This window comes from Accipiter gentilis, chromosome 20, assembly GCF_929443795.1.
Source record: "Accipiter gentilis chromosome 20, bAccGen1.1, whole genome shotgun sequence".
Classification (NCBI taxonomy): Eukaryota; Metazoa; Chordata; class Aves; order Accipitriformes; family Accipitridae; genus Astur; species Astur gentilis.
The window spans coordinates 1,082,108-1,099,141 of record NC_064899.1 but is presented as its reverse complement, the minus strand read 5'-3'; the positions used below and the strand labels follow the sequence as shown (position 1 = coordinate 1,099,141).

The 17,034-nt window shown below is 43.6% G+C and overlaps 1 protein-coding gene across 3 annotated transcripts in view; it reads left to right on the top strand.

The window, feature by feature from the left end:
• SEMA5A (semaphorin 5A) overlaps window positions 1-16,082 on the top strand; it is a 327,513-nt gene extending 311,431 nt beyond the window's left edge. For all 3 annotated transcript variants that reach the window (XM_049823923.1, XM_049823924.1, XM_049823926.1), the window contains exons 20-23: window positions 3,746-3,901; window positions 7,258-7,305; window positions 9,540-9,751; window positions 11,171-16,082. In XM_049823923.1, the coding sequence (XP_049679880.1) occupies window positions 3,746-3,901; window positions 7,258-7,305; window positions 9,540-9,751; window positions 11,171-11,290 (536 nt within the window). In that variant the 3' untranslated portion in view covers window positions 11,291-16,082. The remainder of the gene's footprint in view (window positions 1-3,745; window positions 3,902-7,257; window positions 7,306-9,539; window positions 9,752-11,170) is intronic.
• The last annotated feature ends 952 nt before the right edge of the window (window positions 16,083-17,034 follow it).

Sequence of the window (17,034 nt, the reverse complement as noted above, 5' to 3'; positions counted from 1 at the left end):
GCTACACATGTTAAGCTTGGACAGAATCCTGCAGCCCTGCAGAGGCGTTTTCTTGTGGTGAGGATCATGTGGCCAGTGGTTCTTCCTTGTGCGGATCTGGAAGTACCACTGGTGGCATTCGCTGCTTCAGTGACATGATTAATATAGGAAGAGAACAGGAGTGACACTTGGAATGTAGGAACAACCAGCCAACGCAGAAATATGTGTACAAAAATGGAAACTATTTATAATGTTTCTTAAGTTGCGAAAAGAGCAAAGATTTCTTGGCATTTGGAATAGTGCTTTTTTTTTTGGCCAAACAAAACTAGCAGGAAACTAAAATTTCTGGAATCCTGATACTAAGGATTTCTTGAGGACATGGAGGGTTAATAGCAAATCCAACTGAAAGTATGCAAGTATGCACTTAAAGTAACAGACCTGTGTCTGCAAAATACATCAGTTTTTCTCATCTTTCATTTTAACAGCTATATCACTGTGTTTGTGTTTTTTCTTTTAATTTATCCAAATGCAACTGCATTAATGTGAATGGAAGCGCTGCACTATTGATCAGTAGTGGTTTATAGGCTGCTTATCAGTAAGTGTAATCGGTTGCAACGGTGTCTGTAATGTACTGAATAAACCAGTATTTTACACCTAAAATATTTACTGCTTCTGTAAGAGGGGAAAATATATTCTGTCCTTGAATTGCTAACTCACACATGCAAATAATGGCTAAAGCAGATGAGCATTTAGAAACGATGGTGTAGTTCTGCATGAAAGAAATTTATAATCCTACAGACTGGTGGCCTGATCTTTCTGAGGTGCCTTCTTCACCAAGGGATCTTTCAGAAACTGCTTGGACTTAACCTGGCTTCAAAGGCCAGCCAAGACTCTGTAGGAAGAAGACATGACATTTGAGTAAGCCTTGCCACGTTAGAGGAGAAAAGCAGTTCTGGGTTAAACACCTCTCCAGTCCACCCTCTCTTCTCCATTCTCCTGACTTTTGCAAAGAACTGAGGAGCAAGTTGAGAGGAGCCTGCCTGAGGTGCAAGAGAGCCTCAGGTGCTTTGAAGATAAAGAAATCAAAGGGGTGAGGCAGGATGACTGAGTCTGTGGAAGTGCATGCAAAAGCCATGGGTTGAGGTTCTCTGTGACAGCGGAGATAGCGGCTCCACGGAGGGCAGGACTGCCAGTTGGTCTGTTGGTGCCTTGCGTCTGCCTGACTCTCGGAGCTCCCAACAGTGGCACTCCCCAAAACACAGGTTTGGTACCAGGATCCACCGTTGCAGGGACGTCCATCCCGCTCACCCTTGCAGTGACGTCCTCTCTCTCCCCTCCTGTGGCCCTGTGTGCCAGATGGAGCGGATCAGCACGGCACCAATCCCACTGACTGCCCGGGCTGTAGAGGGACCCCAGACGGGCGGGAGATGCCCTGTGTTCCGTATGTGGGAAGCTCCCAACGCACACAGTGTCTTTTATAGGACCCCAAAAGGGCAGGCTGAAACGGTAGCCTTGCCCAGTCACCGGTGTGTGACCTAGCGTGATCCGCACATGCTCTGAGGTTCCTATTTTATCACGGGATGTAGCCCCTTCAGCAAGGAACCTGGTGGCCCAAAAGCACAGCGGACGAGATGGGGCTGCAGAACTCACCAGCCAACAAGCTGCATTTGGGGTGCTCGCGAGCGGTTTGGCTGCTGCTGCATATATCCCGATTATACCAGCATCGGGTGAGAGGACTGGCTCTGGCTTAAGCATGTTCTCTGCCATCGATGAGAAATGGGCCAAGATTTGTAACGAGCAGCACTCCTTTAAACCTGAATGATCAGGGCCTTATTGTTACGAAATACTTCAGGTAAGGATCCGTGTCCTTAGTTCACTTGGGTCCAGCGGCTGACACTGGCGGTGACACCGGCACCTCCTGGATGTCCCACACTGTACGAGCAGGAAGAAGGCTCTCCATTTGCTTGACTCCCACCTCAGCTCTCCTGCCCCCTGAATGAGGATCCAACTACTTTATGTCATCTGCCTCCATGCTCCTACCACCCACTCTGGAAATGAGGCCCTCCCAGGACCTCTCCTAGGAAACAGGAGAGCCGACGGACAAAGCTGAGGATTCTTGCTCCTCACGATGACGAGATCCTACTGTTTGACATCAGCTGCTTGCGTCGAGGTATCTGCCCTGGCGCTCAAAGGAGGCCCCATCCAGACAGTTGCTAATTGTTCATAAATATCAATATCCAGGTTCTTACCTGAGCTGCTGAGTAAATCTATTTTACGAACAACTCCACAAGTGACGGTGTGCATCCAGACCACAGACCGCTAGGACTGATGGCTGCTGCCTCTAAGCAGCTCTCTCCTGCTGTCTCGAAACGGTCCCAGGACCACTGCTTGAGATCTTCTGTTATGCTAAAGTTATGTCAGTCTCCTCCGTCCATCTCTTTTTACCGTGCTACTGGTTAGGAAGTGCATGTCCAACACCGCCATGGAAAGCATCTATGGCTTGACTTTTTTCAAGACTGCAATCTCAAGTATTCCTGCCAGAATCTCTTAAATTTTAGATAGCTGAGAGTTTTAATATTTTCCTCTATGGCCAAGGGGAAAGGAATGAATAAATGAGAACCCTGTATGCTGGATTTATACAATGTATTGAAAAGGGCCCAAAACAGCCTAAGACTTCCCTGACTTTCCACCTGATTCACAAAAAGTTTACAAAAGCTTCATTAATTTTCTAAATTATTCACAAATTTTAATGTTCTTCAATCTTACTTGAAACAAAATCAGGTTAATGTATACTTTTTTATTTGAAGCAAAATGGAATTTCTAAATTGGGTTCATATTGGTATAAAAATCAATTAAAATTTTGAAGTAGAAACAAACTTGGTTTGGGACAGTAGGACTGTTCGTTCCATATCAAAGCCATAAAACCTATCTCAGTGGGAAAGCTGACAGAACAAAGAGGAAAGTTTAACTGAGCTCTGTCTTTAGTATAGTTGCCAAACTCAGGACATCCCTATGAAGGCAGAATTGTGCTTGAATTTTAAGAAAGCTGAGCTCAGTAAACTCACAGGACCTCATGGGAATGAGATCAATTCACTTCATTTAAGGGAAGTATTCTGAGATCACACAGGCATGAAATAAAAATGTCTTAATCAAAACTACATAGGCAGAGAAAGAAATATAAAGAAACAATAGAAGCTGATAATGAACCACATGGAGAAGAGAAGGCGAGAATACTTGATGAGGTCGCTTCTATCCGCAGCAAATAAATGGACAAAAGCTAACAAAAAATAATAATTAAAAAAAAATGTATCTGCAAGATACAACTATTTTTGTGGTTAAGTAAACATCCTGTTTCAGACCTGGAATACATACTCTTGCAGCTCTTACTGCTGCTTGTCAGGTACGTAAAAAAGACCAGTGTCATTGTCCACCCTAACGACCTAGACTGGAATTAACTCCACAGCAATCGCTCCTTCAGTCACCACCACAGAATCCCTCCGGCCTCTCACTTCCACACTTGCAGGCCGTGGCAGAAGCCCAAGCCATGGTATGTCTGCGACAAATTTACCGTCACACTCCACATTCCGGAGACTTTTGCCGAAGTCGAACTGCCTTTGTCTTATCGTAATGGAAGGGCTGTCCTCTGCTAGCTGGGGATGAGTCCTTCTGTCCTAGTTCAGAAATACAGACTATTTCTTTCGCGCTCGGTGTACCTGAAGCGTTTAACGGCAGCGTCTGCCTGTATGTCCTTCTCTGCCCGTTGCAGACAGCTGGTCCGAGTGGTCCGAGTGGTCCGACTGCGACTCGTCTGGCTTCCAGTTCCGCGTCCGTCAGTGCATCCTTTTGTTCCCCGTGGGCAGCCAGTGCACGGGCAACACCACGGAGAGCCGAGCCTGTGCTGTGGACTCCAACTTTATACCAGGTGAGCTCAGCCTGCTCCTTGAAGGATCGGCGAAATCTCCCAACGTTTCGGGAGCGAGGCGCGGTACCGTCCCGGGCTGCGCTGTGCAGCGCCGAGGGCTGGAACGGAGCTTGCCCTTGGCAGCCAAAGCGCGCTGGTCTGCTGCGTAGGGCTGATGTTGCTTGATCTTCTGTCAAGTAACTAGTGATAGCATGAGGGGAAATGGCCTCAAGCTGCACCAGGGGAGGTTTAGATTGGATATTGGGAAAAATTTCTTTACTGAAAGGGTTATCAGGCACTGGAACAGGCTGCCCAGGGATGTGGTGGAGTCATCGTCCCTGGAGGTATTCAAAAAACGTGTAGACGTGGCACTTCAGGACAGGGTTTAGTGGGCATGGTGGTGTTGGGTTGACGGTTGGACTCGATGACCTTAAAGGTCTTTTCCAACCTAAACGATTCTATGGTTCTGTGATCTGGTGTCTCCATGAAAAACTGTCTGAGGCGCGGAGCGCTGTGGAGCTGTCCCTCCTGTCACCAGCTGGGACTTGGGTCAGTCACCGTCCCAGCGTTCTGCAGGTCCCTTCCGTCCTACGTGGTGGCGGGGTGCAGGGCTGACTACAGCCAACTAGGAGAAATAGTTTGCTTTTTACTCTAATGTAAGTGTTTTTGAGACTTTGGGGCTATTAGAGAAACATTCCTCTAGGTTTTGTGGTTTGCATATACAAAAGTGGGTGCTGTGGTAGTTAATCTGGAAATCATTCCACGGAGTCCCTTAAATTAATAACTGCTTCAAAAGGTACGTACTATGCCTCAGGTCTTTGTGTCCCCCATGACCACCAAGTACCTGGTGGATAGTCACGTCATGTATTATTCTATAGCATTTGTCGAAACGCATGACTGTACTCTTTTTTATTATTATTTCTTTTTTAAAACACAGCAGTCATTTAAATCCACACAACAGTATGGGTGGCCACATTGCATTGCTGTTAACAGTTATCTTTCCGCCTGTGTACATTAAAAAAAGCTAGCAGTCTATTCACAGACAGAGAAATGTACATTTTAATGTGTCATTTGAAATGTAATTATGTTTACTCAGTGCAGCAACGTGGTTTTTTTCCCGTGACTATGCAGTACAATATAGTACAATATAACAAAGAAATCAACAAATGTAAACACTTTTATGGATGGTGCATAATGCTTTAACTCCCAAATACTATTTTTTCCTCCAAAACCAATGCGAAAAGTGTCAGTCTGAAAGCAAAAACTCCCACACTGTATTTTCCCCTTTTTCTCAGGCTTTCGAAGCAGCTCCGTTAATGTTCACATTCTGTGAATCCCGTGCTTAGTGCAATAGAAGCCCTGCATCTTGTTTTGGAAAGTAGGCACTTTCAGAATCTGAAATGAGCCACCTCCTCCCTTGCCCTTCTGGTTGGTTTGCCACCCCTCCCCAAACTACCCCTATCCCAGCAGATAAGGTCATGCCCGTTACGCTCACCTTCGGCAAACTACCTTGCTCTCTTGGGCTCGGCTCGCTTTCCCTCCTCCTCTGGGTCCCCCGAGTCGCGGTTCTCCCCCTCGCTCCCTCCTGCCCTCTCTGTCTCCATCACCGCCCTCCCGTCCTCACCCGCGTGGTGTCTTCTCCTCCAGCTTCCCTTAGCCGTTCCTCTCCAGAGCTCACTGCACAGAGTGGTTCTGGCAGAGCGCAGAAGCGACGACTCCTTGTCCTTGCGGCTGCTGCGTTTCCGTAGTCCTTACCGGCATTATCTTGCAGAGCTTTGCGGGTTTCTGGTACGGGTTTTTTCTGCTTTTTGCTTGGATTGTGAATTAACGGTCTCAACCCAAGTATGCTCTCAGCTTTTAACTCTCTGTGAGAGTGTTTTTCTGCCAGGTCTGATACTTTCTCACTTAGGTAATAGTTGTTACTGATTTAGCATGTGAAGAAAGGTAAAAGATTGTGGTCCCTTTAGCAGTAGCTGCGTTTGGATCATCTTTTGGTGGGTCAGTGGAGAGCCTGCTGTGTTAATTCCTCACACAGAAGCTATGGCGTACGTGCGGGCATCATTGCTGCCCTTCTCTGGTCTGATTTTTAGTTCTACTAGAGACATCCTGAGATGGGAAAAGAAGAGCTGCACGCAGTGTTCATGCTGTGGACAACGCACAGATTTGTAAAGTGCCATAATGCTGATTACCCTGTCCTACTCAGTATTGCTTTCTTGGTAGTACCTAGCGTTTGGTTTGCCTTTTTGATTGCTTCTGAACACTAAGCCGATATTTTCATGGAACAATTTGTCATAACCCCCTGGTGTCCCTCTTCAGTAGTCATAGTCACCTCGCAGCCCATCATTTTATATGTGAAGCTAGGATTGCTTTCCACTGTATGTATCGCTTTACACTGATCTACATTCGGTTTCATTTGTTATTTTATTGCCTGGTTTTATAAGGTCCTTCTGCAGCTCTTCACAGCATGCCCTTGTCCACGCTACCTTAACTTTGTATCATCAGCAAACTTCAAAACCACATTTGCCTCCCACATTTCTAGCTCTTCTCTGGAAAGCCTAGGTCCCTGCAGAAGCGGTAAACTTCCTCCATTATAAGAACCAGGCACATAGTACTACCCTGTTTTCTATTTTTTCCTTCATCTCATTTGTTGCTGGGAAAGCCGTTGACAAAGAACTTGAAAGCTTTTTTGAAATCCAGGTAGACCCTGTCAGTTCCCTCCCCCATAATCCACATGCTCGGTGACCCTTTCGGAGAGGTCCAAGAGACCTGTAAGGCAGGATTGCCCTTCACAGAAGCCACGGTCCTGAAGTAAAGAGCAGGAAAACTTGATTGCCAACAGATTTTATTCCATATTTGTTGAGAATATTTCCAAAGTCAAAATGGTAAGGATACAGGCTGGAATTACATTTTATTAGTTTACAACTGAGACCCATGAAATTGGCAGTCATCTTCTTCAAAGATTTGTAAATTCCCTCTTTTCACATTAGTGCTAGATGTGACTTCTAGAAGTAATGAGCCCATTTGAACACAAGATAATTAAACTCTCTTTAATGTCACTATTCAGAAAATCAACCCTTTCTCAACATGCTTAAACTCCACGAAGAATGTTTTCATGTGCACTTCATCTTTTTCATTCCAGAGGTGTTTTGAGGCAAGAATTAAAAATACGTTGCTGCTTTTGCTTGGGAATCTAATGAACCTGAAGATGTCGTGGGACCTTTTTGTTAATTCTACCCCATAGTCAAAATCTTTTTTACTTTGGATTTGGAGTGAATGTAGTAGAATGAATTTTTAAATCCTTACTGTGTTAATCAAACTAGTAGTTCTCTATAATATTTTTTTTCTTCTTGGCATAAATGGTTTGTTTATTTTTCCAGAAATATCAGTGGCACGATCCAGCAGCATAGAAGAAAAACGATGTGGCGGTAAGCTTTTCAGCTCTAGATGTATATTAAATGCTGAAACGTTGGTTCCCCATTTTGTGCTTTTGTTTCACCTTTTGCATGCTCTTAGTTTTCTTCTAAATGCTGCATTCTCATTATTTACACTTGTACAGAAGAAGAAATGTAGTTACTACAGGATTTCTCATTAAATACCCATCTGCCATTGCTGACCTTTGACACAAGTACATGTACTACTAGTTGTTTGTGTTTTCTTTTTTTTCAGTACAGCAGCTACCCTTGTCTCAAAAAGGAATTCCTTTTATAAGCTAGTTATCAGTAGGTCAGAATTTTTAAAGTTACTCCACCTTTTTCAGGATAATAATTTCACAGACCTCTTTGGGACCCCAAATAAATAGCAGAAAGCCAGCTTGCTAACCCATTTAATAGCTCAGACTGTATCTGGGACTCATTTTCAGCTTCGCTGCCAAAGACAAAACTTAAAAGTAAAAAAAAAAAAAAAAAGTTCCATTCCAGAGAGTCCTGATGCTAGCAAAACAAATCTTGAAAGGGAAAACTGTTAAAAAAACCCCAAACAATAAGAAGAAGAAGAAAGAGGAAAAATGACCATTTTTTTTGTGCTGAGCTATCACGCTTAGTCTGTGTTGTCATGGTAATAGCTCTGGCCAGTTCTAGTATTCTTCCATGCACAGATAAGCTGCATTTTTAACCTAATAAGGGACAATGAAAACACAGGGGTTATACAAGGGTACTAGTGTGCATGGTAACTTGTTATGGGAGCCGGGATAATGTGATTTGATTTTTTTCTAATTAGCAGTGGTACTCTGAAAACATTTTGCCAAGTTCTGCAACAGTGGGAAACTCTCATAAAAGTGTAGAAGAATATTTCAGTGATTATTTATATATTGGGGCAGTCAGCCTAGTGACCTAAATATTAGTTTGTGTTTCTAAATACCCAGTAAGCATGTAAAGGTCCTACCTTAGGTGTTTGCAAAAAATGGGACCCATGTGCTGGCCCATTGTTCTGTATTACAGTGAAAAAGGTCTAACGTGTTTTTCAGGCCAGTGCCAGTCTCTCAGTTTAAAATCTTTCATTTGTGCATTTAGGCAACCACAAGCAAATTTTGAGTAATGCTAAGATGAAATTTCCAACATGAGCTTCTCACTGATACTTCTCTCCTAGTCAGAACGCACAGCTCCAGTTTGAAATAGCAATGAAAAGCGGTGTAATTAGTTTATTTCCAGCTAATCCTACTGGGGCCACATCTGACCTGGTATCTCTGTGCAGTAACATCGGGGGATGATTGTGCTTTAGATTCCCTTCTAGAGTTTCATGCAGCAGTGAGCTTCCTCTCCGTTTCAATCCTTGCGGAGGTGGGGAGGGTTTCCCATCGCCTGATCCCGTGGTGTCTTTGAAGGGCAGAGTAGACAGGAGAGTGCTGGGTTCTGAGTTGTTGACTTTGCACTCTCTGGCTGCTGTGGTTAAAAGCACACAGAGCTTTAAGGAGTCTCACTCTTCCCCCCCCCCCTTCCCATTTTCACCTAAACCGCTACCATTTCTTCCTCACCTCCCACTTACATAAAGAAAAAATTCTGAAGGCTGGAGAAGGGAACAAATTGGCCATATATCAAAGATACAGAAACTGTGAGGCCCAGCAAGAATCAAAGCAGGGGATGGAAAAAATGTACGGCATTGCTTCTGGGACATGCACCAAATAAAGTGTCTTCCATATCCCCTTTAGGGAAAGCAGGATTGTGATTCAAAGATATTAGGATTTTGTTAGTTCTGCCACAAGTCACTAGGTATAAGAGAAAGAACTAGAAGAACAGCAGAGGAGGTGATACTGTAGTTCACTGAAAAAAGGCTATGTAGGTACATTCTATACATAATTTATATATAACACGGCTTTGTTATACAATCCATAGAAAAATTTTGCTGAACTATTCAAACATACAAAATGCAATTCATTCATCTGTTATTTGGGTTCTGAACTTGTTTAAGCATCTTTCGAAAGTCTCAGCCTTAATACTTACAGAGATGTATGGGTATCTGAGATTCCTATAATGATCCCTTCAGGGAAGTACAATGCATTTGCTACTGTAGGGATAAACCATTGCAGTTGAGATGTTTCTGGGAAACACATGAAATTTCCCTTATCCTTGTTTGAATCGAGGATTTGTCTACATTTTTACCCAAGCTTAAGCGTGTATTGCTGCCTCCTTAAAATTAAGATTGTCTTCTGCTCTCCGCTCTGCAGAGTTCAACATGTTTCACATGATTGCAGTGGGATTGAGTAGCTCAATACTTGGTTGCCTTCTTACCCTGCTTGTTTACACTTACTGCCAACGATATCAACAACAGTCCCATGACGCAACTGTCATCCATCCAGTGTCACCAGCTCCTCTAAATACCAGCATTACCAACCATATCAACAAACTGGACAAATATGATTCTGTAGAAGCCATCAAGGTGAGAAGTGGGTTGGGAGCTCTATCATGCACAACGTATATGGTCCTAGACAGCAGTTCTGCTGTATTGAAAGAATTCTACTTGCTAGTTTTCTGCAGTGGCATTGGACTCCAATTATGCTGATTGTTAATGACAAAAATAGATTTCACTTGAGGTATTGTAATTATGGGTCCTTTTCTTTGTCGATCCCCATTACACAAGAAGTTGGATTTTGTGTATGTGTAGAATTCATACGGCAGCAGCCTTTCCTGGGAAAAAAACAGACCACTCAAGTTTTGTTTTGTGGGTTGGTTTTTTTTCCTAGTTGTGTTCCCTAGTGGCTTGTTCAAGGAGTGAATAGGGCCATTAACAGTCATCATGACATATATTGAAGATAATCCTTTGGCTCCAATGCTATGGTGTCAAGGGCGGTCACTGTTCATCTTCCTGCACTGTGTCTTTATACAGGAGATGTACCTGGTGAATATATTCTGGGTCAGACTCGCAGCTAGTGTTCATACCCAAAATATTCTGTAAATGAGCAGTACAGATTTACATCAGCTGAGAGTCTGGCATATATCTATATCATATGATCATTGTTCCTAAACAGCTATTTTCTCTTTATGAGCTTTTAGAATAGCTCCACTTTTCAGATCCACTGAATTAAGGAAGGATGAGCATGCTGAAAATACCTAGTTCAGGATCTTCAGATTACACAGTTTATACATGCAGCTGCAAAGCTTTTTGTAAATGAGGGTTTTTCTTAAATCCTACCTGGATAATCCAGTTTTTAATTTCTGCATTTTTCTTTCTAATTAAAGACATTTTAGAGAATTTCATTCAAAACAGCAAGAAATGTCTGGATTTTGTAACCAGTGGTGGAATATGTACCTAATTTAAAGCTTTTCCAAATTCCATTAATCATCTCTCTGGATACCTACAGAAACAAAAAAAACCTGTGAAAATTCATACTCTAAATACCCATATCACTTTTAAAGAAACAGGATTTACACTCTTAGGACCTTCAGACATTTCTCCTCCATACTGCATTTGAAAATCAAGGAATTAATGCAGTAAGGGGAAAGTACTTCCTATTCAGTAAAAAGATAATGACTGAATCATTCTAATAGGAAGGACTGAATATGTATGATTAAAAAGTATATTTTAATCATAAAATGAGTTTTTTAATATTGGGGGAAAGTGCCTGGGTTTACTTTATTCAGTAGCATTGCTTATTGTAGGAATGTTATTATATAAGCAGATACGTGCAAATGCAGGTTTTTGTAAATGTTCAAGTATTTCTCAATGCATTTTTGACTGACTTACAGTACACAGATAATTGCCACAAAAAATTGCCTTGGTAAAAGAGCACTTAGTGGCTACCTTTCTTCTGTCCTTCCCATGTTCTTATCTCTTCCTTTTTTTTTTTTATTTTCCCAGGCATTTAACAAAAACAACCTGATTCTGGAGGAGAGAAACAAATACTTCAATCCGCATCTTACTGCAAAGACTTATTCTAATACCTATTTTACAGATTTCAATAATTATGATGAGTACTAACGGGCTTGAGTATTTTCTGGCCTCCTGTAACTCCCCAGTCCCCAAGGCCTGTGCTACTTGACTGCTCATGTGATTGAGGCTTCAGAGATGAAGTTCAGAGACATTTCAAGCACAATCCAAGCCATCAATGTCCCATTGCTGCCCAAAGCCCCAAACACCTCTTTGTGACATGACGTTTTCTTTGCCGAGTGCAAGGTTGGCCTTCAGTGTCGGGGGCAGCTGCAGCCCCTCGGTGTCAGTGGACCACTCCTGAGGATTGCATCGCTTCGCTCCGTTTCATAAGCCTCCAGTCAGAGTTCTCTAACAATTCCTGAGCTTTGTAAAAAAAAAAAAAAAATGTTGCCCCTTAAAGCTGCGCCAGGAGTACAAATCTAATTTTCCTTTGTCTTTTATTTCCATGAGGTTTGAGCTGTGCCGTTGGCCACGGAGCCCTCTGTGCAGTCTCCAGAAGCTCACACCACCGAAAAGAGCTGGCAGGGTGCCGGGGACGATGGTGCGAAGAACCGTGGTGGTTTGGCGATGCTCTGCGGCGGCTCCGGGCTCCGGAGGGCTGACCTTCCCGGGCTGGAAATCAGTCCGGCTACAGCCCGGCCGTTCGGAGCGCGGAGACCAAGGCCGTACCGAGGGACGCGATCTCGTGATTAAGCCAGAAAGCTGCAGGGTCGGTGGTTTCCAGTTGCGAGCCAAGCCCAGTCACGCAAAGCCTCCCTTCCCCTAGTTCGGCTGAATTTTGGGGAGGGCATGGAAGGGCAGGTCCGGCAGGGAGGGCAGATCGCAGAGGGACGCTGGACGGTTTTTCCGCGTGTCGTTAGTAAACCGGCCTCGCTGCAGCGTGCGGGTTGGCAGGAGTGGCGGCATCCCTCGGGATCCTTCTCCCTGGCGCATCCCTCGGGATCCCTCTCCCTGGCGCATCCCTCGGGGAACCCGCTCGGCTCCCCGCGGCGCCGCCGAAAGCCGCGGCTGCGCCCGCTCTGCGTGCCACCGGGGGCTGGCGGGGGTCCGCGGGCGCAATCGCAGACGTGCTTTTCTCTTTCCGCCTTTTGCTTCACGTGCGCGCGTCTGGCAGAGAGAGCCGGCTCAGAAAACGCGGATGTGTTTGCAAAGCCTTGTCTCATCTTGCTGCCGTGTCCGACCCGCGCTATCAGCCCCTGGAGGAACATTCTTATGGTGTTTTAAGTGATTATCTCGTTGGACTTCATTGATGTAAATATTTAAGAAACTGTTTGAGTTTTAAGTTATCGGTTTTAATTCCTTTTGTAGTGGCAGGTGAGGAAACGCAAAGAATTTTTAAACCGTTTTTCTTTGTTCTGTCTGTCTTCACCCACATTCATGACATTGTTATTTTTGTATCTGAAATTCCAGATAGATAACTAAAAAGAAAAGGGCAGGGATTTGCTCCAGATTTTCCAGAGTACTTCGTAGTAAGGCAGCATTTGCTACTCTCAGAAGCTTGTGAAAAGAAATTAAAAGTGAATATTAAGGATTAAAGAATTGGCCTTTCATTTTTCTGAGCATGCTAGATGCAAAGATCATCGCAGCAGAATACCAGGAAGGTGTGCAAGGAGAAGCAGAGTGGAAACGTTTCCATTCTGTGTTCAGAGCCCTTGATCGTTAGGTTACGCTATGATAGGCAAATAGAGAAAAAACATGTACAGATTGTAATGATTCACAGCTATCTACAAAAAAAGCAAAAAGTACCAGGAACCATTGACCGCATGAGACTGCGTTTGAGCACCGCTTTGGTGGTGCAGCCACTTACTTACATAGCAAGGGGAAACCCCGTATTTACTGATGGCAATGAGCAACATTTTTGAATGGGGATAGGTCTGAATGTAGCACTATGCTTCCTATCTCTGTTCTGCAGTAAAATAAAAAAAAAAATGCAAAGCAAGTGGTCTTTGAAAAGCTGTGCGGTAAAATGAACGCACATTTACCATCTATGAAAATAATTAAGATCAGCCCCTATTTCTTCCAGCTGAATAGTTCTCCCTGTTACTAACTCAGTCAAAAGAAAGCACCCCACCCTCACACCAGTTCATCTCCAGAAAGTATGATAATACTGCGTCTCTTTTTTTACTGTACATTAGATTTGGTTTTCCAGGAAGAAATTAGCTGGTTGCCCTGGGTGAGAGGAAATTTTCTCTGCAAGAAAATTCAGTGAAACAGATAGAGGGGGAAAAAGCTCTCCAAATCATAACCAGTCCAGTATCTGAATCACTCTGTCCATGCCAAAAGATAAAATTTTACATTTAAATACGATAAAGAAAATAAAATCTATATTGCTACCAGTGCCAAGAAAAAGCAGCACATGCACATACACACATATGCACAACACTGTTCCTCTCTGCCCCTGTACTAAGAGCACATTAGTCTGGCTTATGGATTTTATATTTAGGCTATTAGTTATGACACCAATATAAAAATATTTGAACTATGTATTTTTATTTTAACCTTCTTTAATTAAAATGATCTGAAATTAGCTTTTCTTTTTACCTATTCAGTAGTTTGAGGCACGCCTATCTTTGCAGTGATCTATTTTCCGTTCTTCTCATGGGTAGATACCCATGTTAGATACATGTTATATATGCAGTAATAATACCCTAGGTTAAGTCTGCATGATCATAGGCAGAAGTGCATTTAGCAGATGCTCAGTCTGCTCACACTTCCATCTCCCAAAGGAGTATTTCAGGTGTTCCACATCTTCGAGCGACTCCCATGTGATGTCATTTAAACACTTTAAAATTATTTTTTTTTGCCGTTTAGCTTCCTAAATTACATTGTTCTAAATTGCAGACAGAGGTATACTCAAAGCTCTATCTAAAGCATTACGGTAAACGTGGAAATTTCACAGCACTTCAACGAGAAAAAATTGATGGCAAGATCTCCTTGTCAAGCTAGATTCTGAGACAACAGGTTTTAAAGCCATCAGCTAAAGTGTCCTAGGTAATTTTAGAGGACCCCAGATGCACTACCTATATCAGTACTTTCACCTTCTGAGTCCTACACAGCTGCCCAGGTAGTTTAATACAGTCTTTCCTAATAAGTGGAGCAAAGCAAAGTGCAGTCTCTATTAATTTTCACTTTATTTAGCATTTTTTCTAAAATAAACTACACACATTTTGGTGAAAAGCAGATTTCTCCATGAAAGCTCTTCTTTTTCTTCTGCCAAAAATGTAGCAAAGTGGGCATTTGCCTGCGAATCTTGTTTAAGTCGATAGAGCTCTCAAAAATGCGCAAGGGTAAAATTTGTTTCTTACAGCATTGTTCTGTTCTTGGAAAGAGAAAATCAACTCCCGTGCCCGTTAAATGCTATTAAATACCCCTTATCCTTCCACTTTGATAAAGTGATCTTTTCTGGATAAATAATTGTATTACCTCTGATGCCAATAGTTAATATTACTAAACCACTTTTACACTGATTGCATAAATTTAAAACTGTTTCTCTATTTTGAGTGCAAATATTTTGGCAGATAGATCAAAATTCTCTGAGTAAAGCTGTATCCGTGTAACCCTGCTACATGGAGTGAGGAGGAAGCAGCATTGCCAGTCGGATCCTGTACAGTACATACTTTCATTGGATAACGCCAGCAGAATTGCGCTTGAGTACACATTTTGGGCTTATTTTTGTGTCTGATACATAGCCTACGTCTCTCAGTTGCTTAGAAAATGGGCTCCTGTGCTTGCAGATTTATCTTGTACTTTGATTTGAGTCTGATAACCTTTATGGTCATTTAAAGTTACTTTACGTGGAAGCTTTTCCAGCCGTTTGCAGTCACCTGCTGTTGGAGCAGTGTGGTTTGGCTAAAACTAATCAGGAGATTTTTGCCTCTAGGATTAGGATTTTCATAAGAGAGTGGGAGAAAGAATGGGGCTTAAATGGCTTTGATTTCCAGGCTATTAAGCAGTACTGATTAAAGTCTCAGATGGGTGTAGGACACTGTGCATTTCGTTAGCTCTACCAGAGCTCCACAGTAACCTCTGGGAAAATACCACGTCAGTGTACAAATCAAGAGCTACCAAAGCACTTCTGTTAAGTGAAGAAAGTTCTCAGAGCATCAGACCATATGGCTGTTCAAACCAGAAAGGAAAGTAAGAGGTCCCAGATGCAGCAAAAATGTTAATAGGAGTAAATGCTTCAATATTTTTTTCCTCATAATTATAGAATGAATATAGTCACTTCTTTAAATGTGGGACCAGTTCTATTAAAATCAGCGCAACGTAAGCACATTCCTGAAGTTAATTGTATGCATAATGGCTTTGCTGTATGAGATCAATTCTGTAAACAGTTTGGTCCAAGCTTATCTTGCTCTGCTTGAGGCATCTGACCAATTTCTGACTGTAGCTGCCACCAGCAGCCTCTACGTCTCGTCTGGGAGAACGTCCTTCGGTGGGCAGAGTCTCGTCCTGGCGAGGGCTCGTGTCTCTCCACCGACACTACAGTGAGCCTAGAGAGAGGCACGTCGATTTTCACTGTCGTTTGGATGCCGAAATTGAGATTGGCAAAAGCTAGGCTCTTGAGCATGAATGTACTCATCACCCAAGTAACCACACCGAGTTCAGTGGTATGGATGTAACGAGTTACTTACTTTAATGTGTTTATAGGATTGAGCCCAAGATATATTGCTTCTGCACAAATCCATGCACAGTACAAGATGACTTCAATAGTAAGAAAACCGATTCATTTAAAATTGTTCACAAGCAAATCTGCATCTTGATATCAGGGAATAGATATGTGTTCATTGTGTGGGGTATTTGAATTCATTCCTTTCTTTGCTAAATAAATGAATGATAAAACAAGATACTGCTTGACTTCATTTAAAAGCCATTCTTCCAAATAAAGAAGGGTTCTGGGATCTGTGAATGTTTTCCCTTTCTTTCTCTCTTCTCTCCTCCACAAAAATGAATCTGTGTGTGGCTGAAGTGGCCTTTAGCGAGGCTGTTCAGTGTAACGAACTGAACGCTTTGCGTTGTGTTGCCATGTGACAACATTTTCTAACCGGGATGGTACAAAGAGGGAAATGTGCTAACCTGGGAGGTTTGGCAAAGATTTCAACCCCAGCAGCAGCAAGGGTAGGCAGAAGTGGAAACAAAAACAGAAGAACGTGACTGAAGGCTTGGCATGCTGGTCAGTCAGCTTCCACAGAAACTTAGAGGCTTTTGGGGAACTGCCAAGGGCGAGGCTGAGGGGCTGCAACCTCCCAAATAGTCGAGCCAACTAGTCGCCCAAGCAAAAAGCCGTCTGACTGCAGCAGGTGCTCGTGCGAAGTCGTGACCGCTACTCGGAATCGGGGAGACATGAACTGGAGACGCTCTCGGCGCCGGGTTAACCAGAAAGGACCAAAGCGCTTTCTCGAGCGGTAAGTGCCACCGTGCCGGTGGCGTTTTGGCAGCCTCCGCGCTGGGAGGAGGGAGAGGGCAACGGGTGCTGATCTGGAGAGCAAAACGGCTGGTGCTGAACTCGGTCGGGGTTTCGGACTAGCTCCAGGTGAGTCCCCCAGGCTGAACACCCACCCCCGGTTGAGAGCGTACCCCTTCGGTTTCCCTCGTTCGTTAAAAACCCAACCAACCCCCACACCAGCCCGCACGCGCCGGGACTGCTCCGTGGTGCAAACGAAAGCACGGCGAGAGGCGTACCGGGAACGGGCAAACCGTTTGTTTCCAGCCGGCTCTTTGGATCCAGGTTGGGCACTTTTGCGCATACTTCTGCCCTTGCCTTTTCTGCTTGTAGGAAACCGATCACAGCT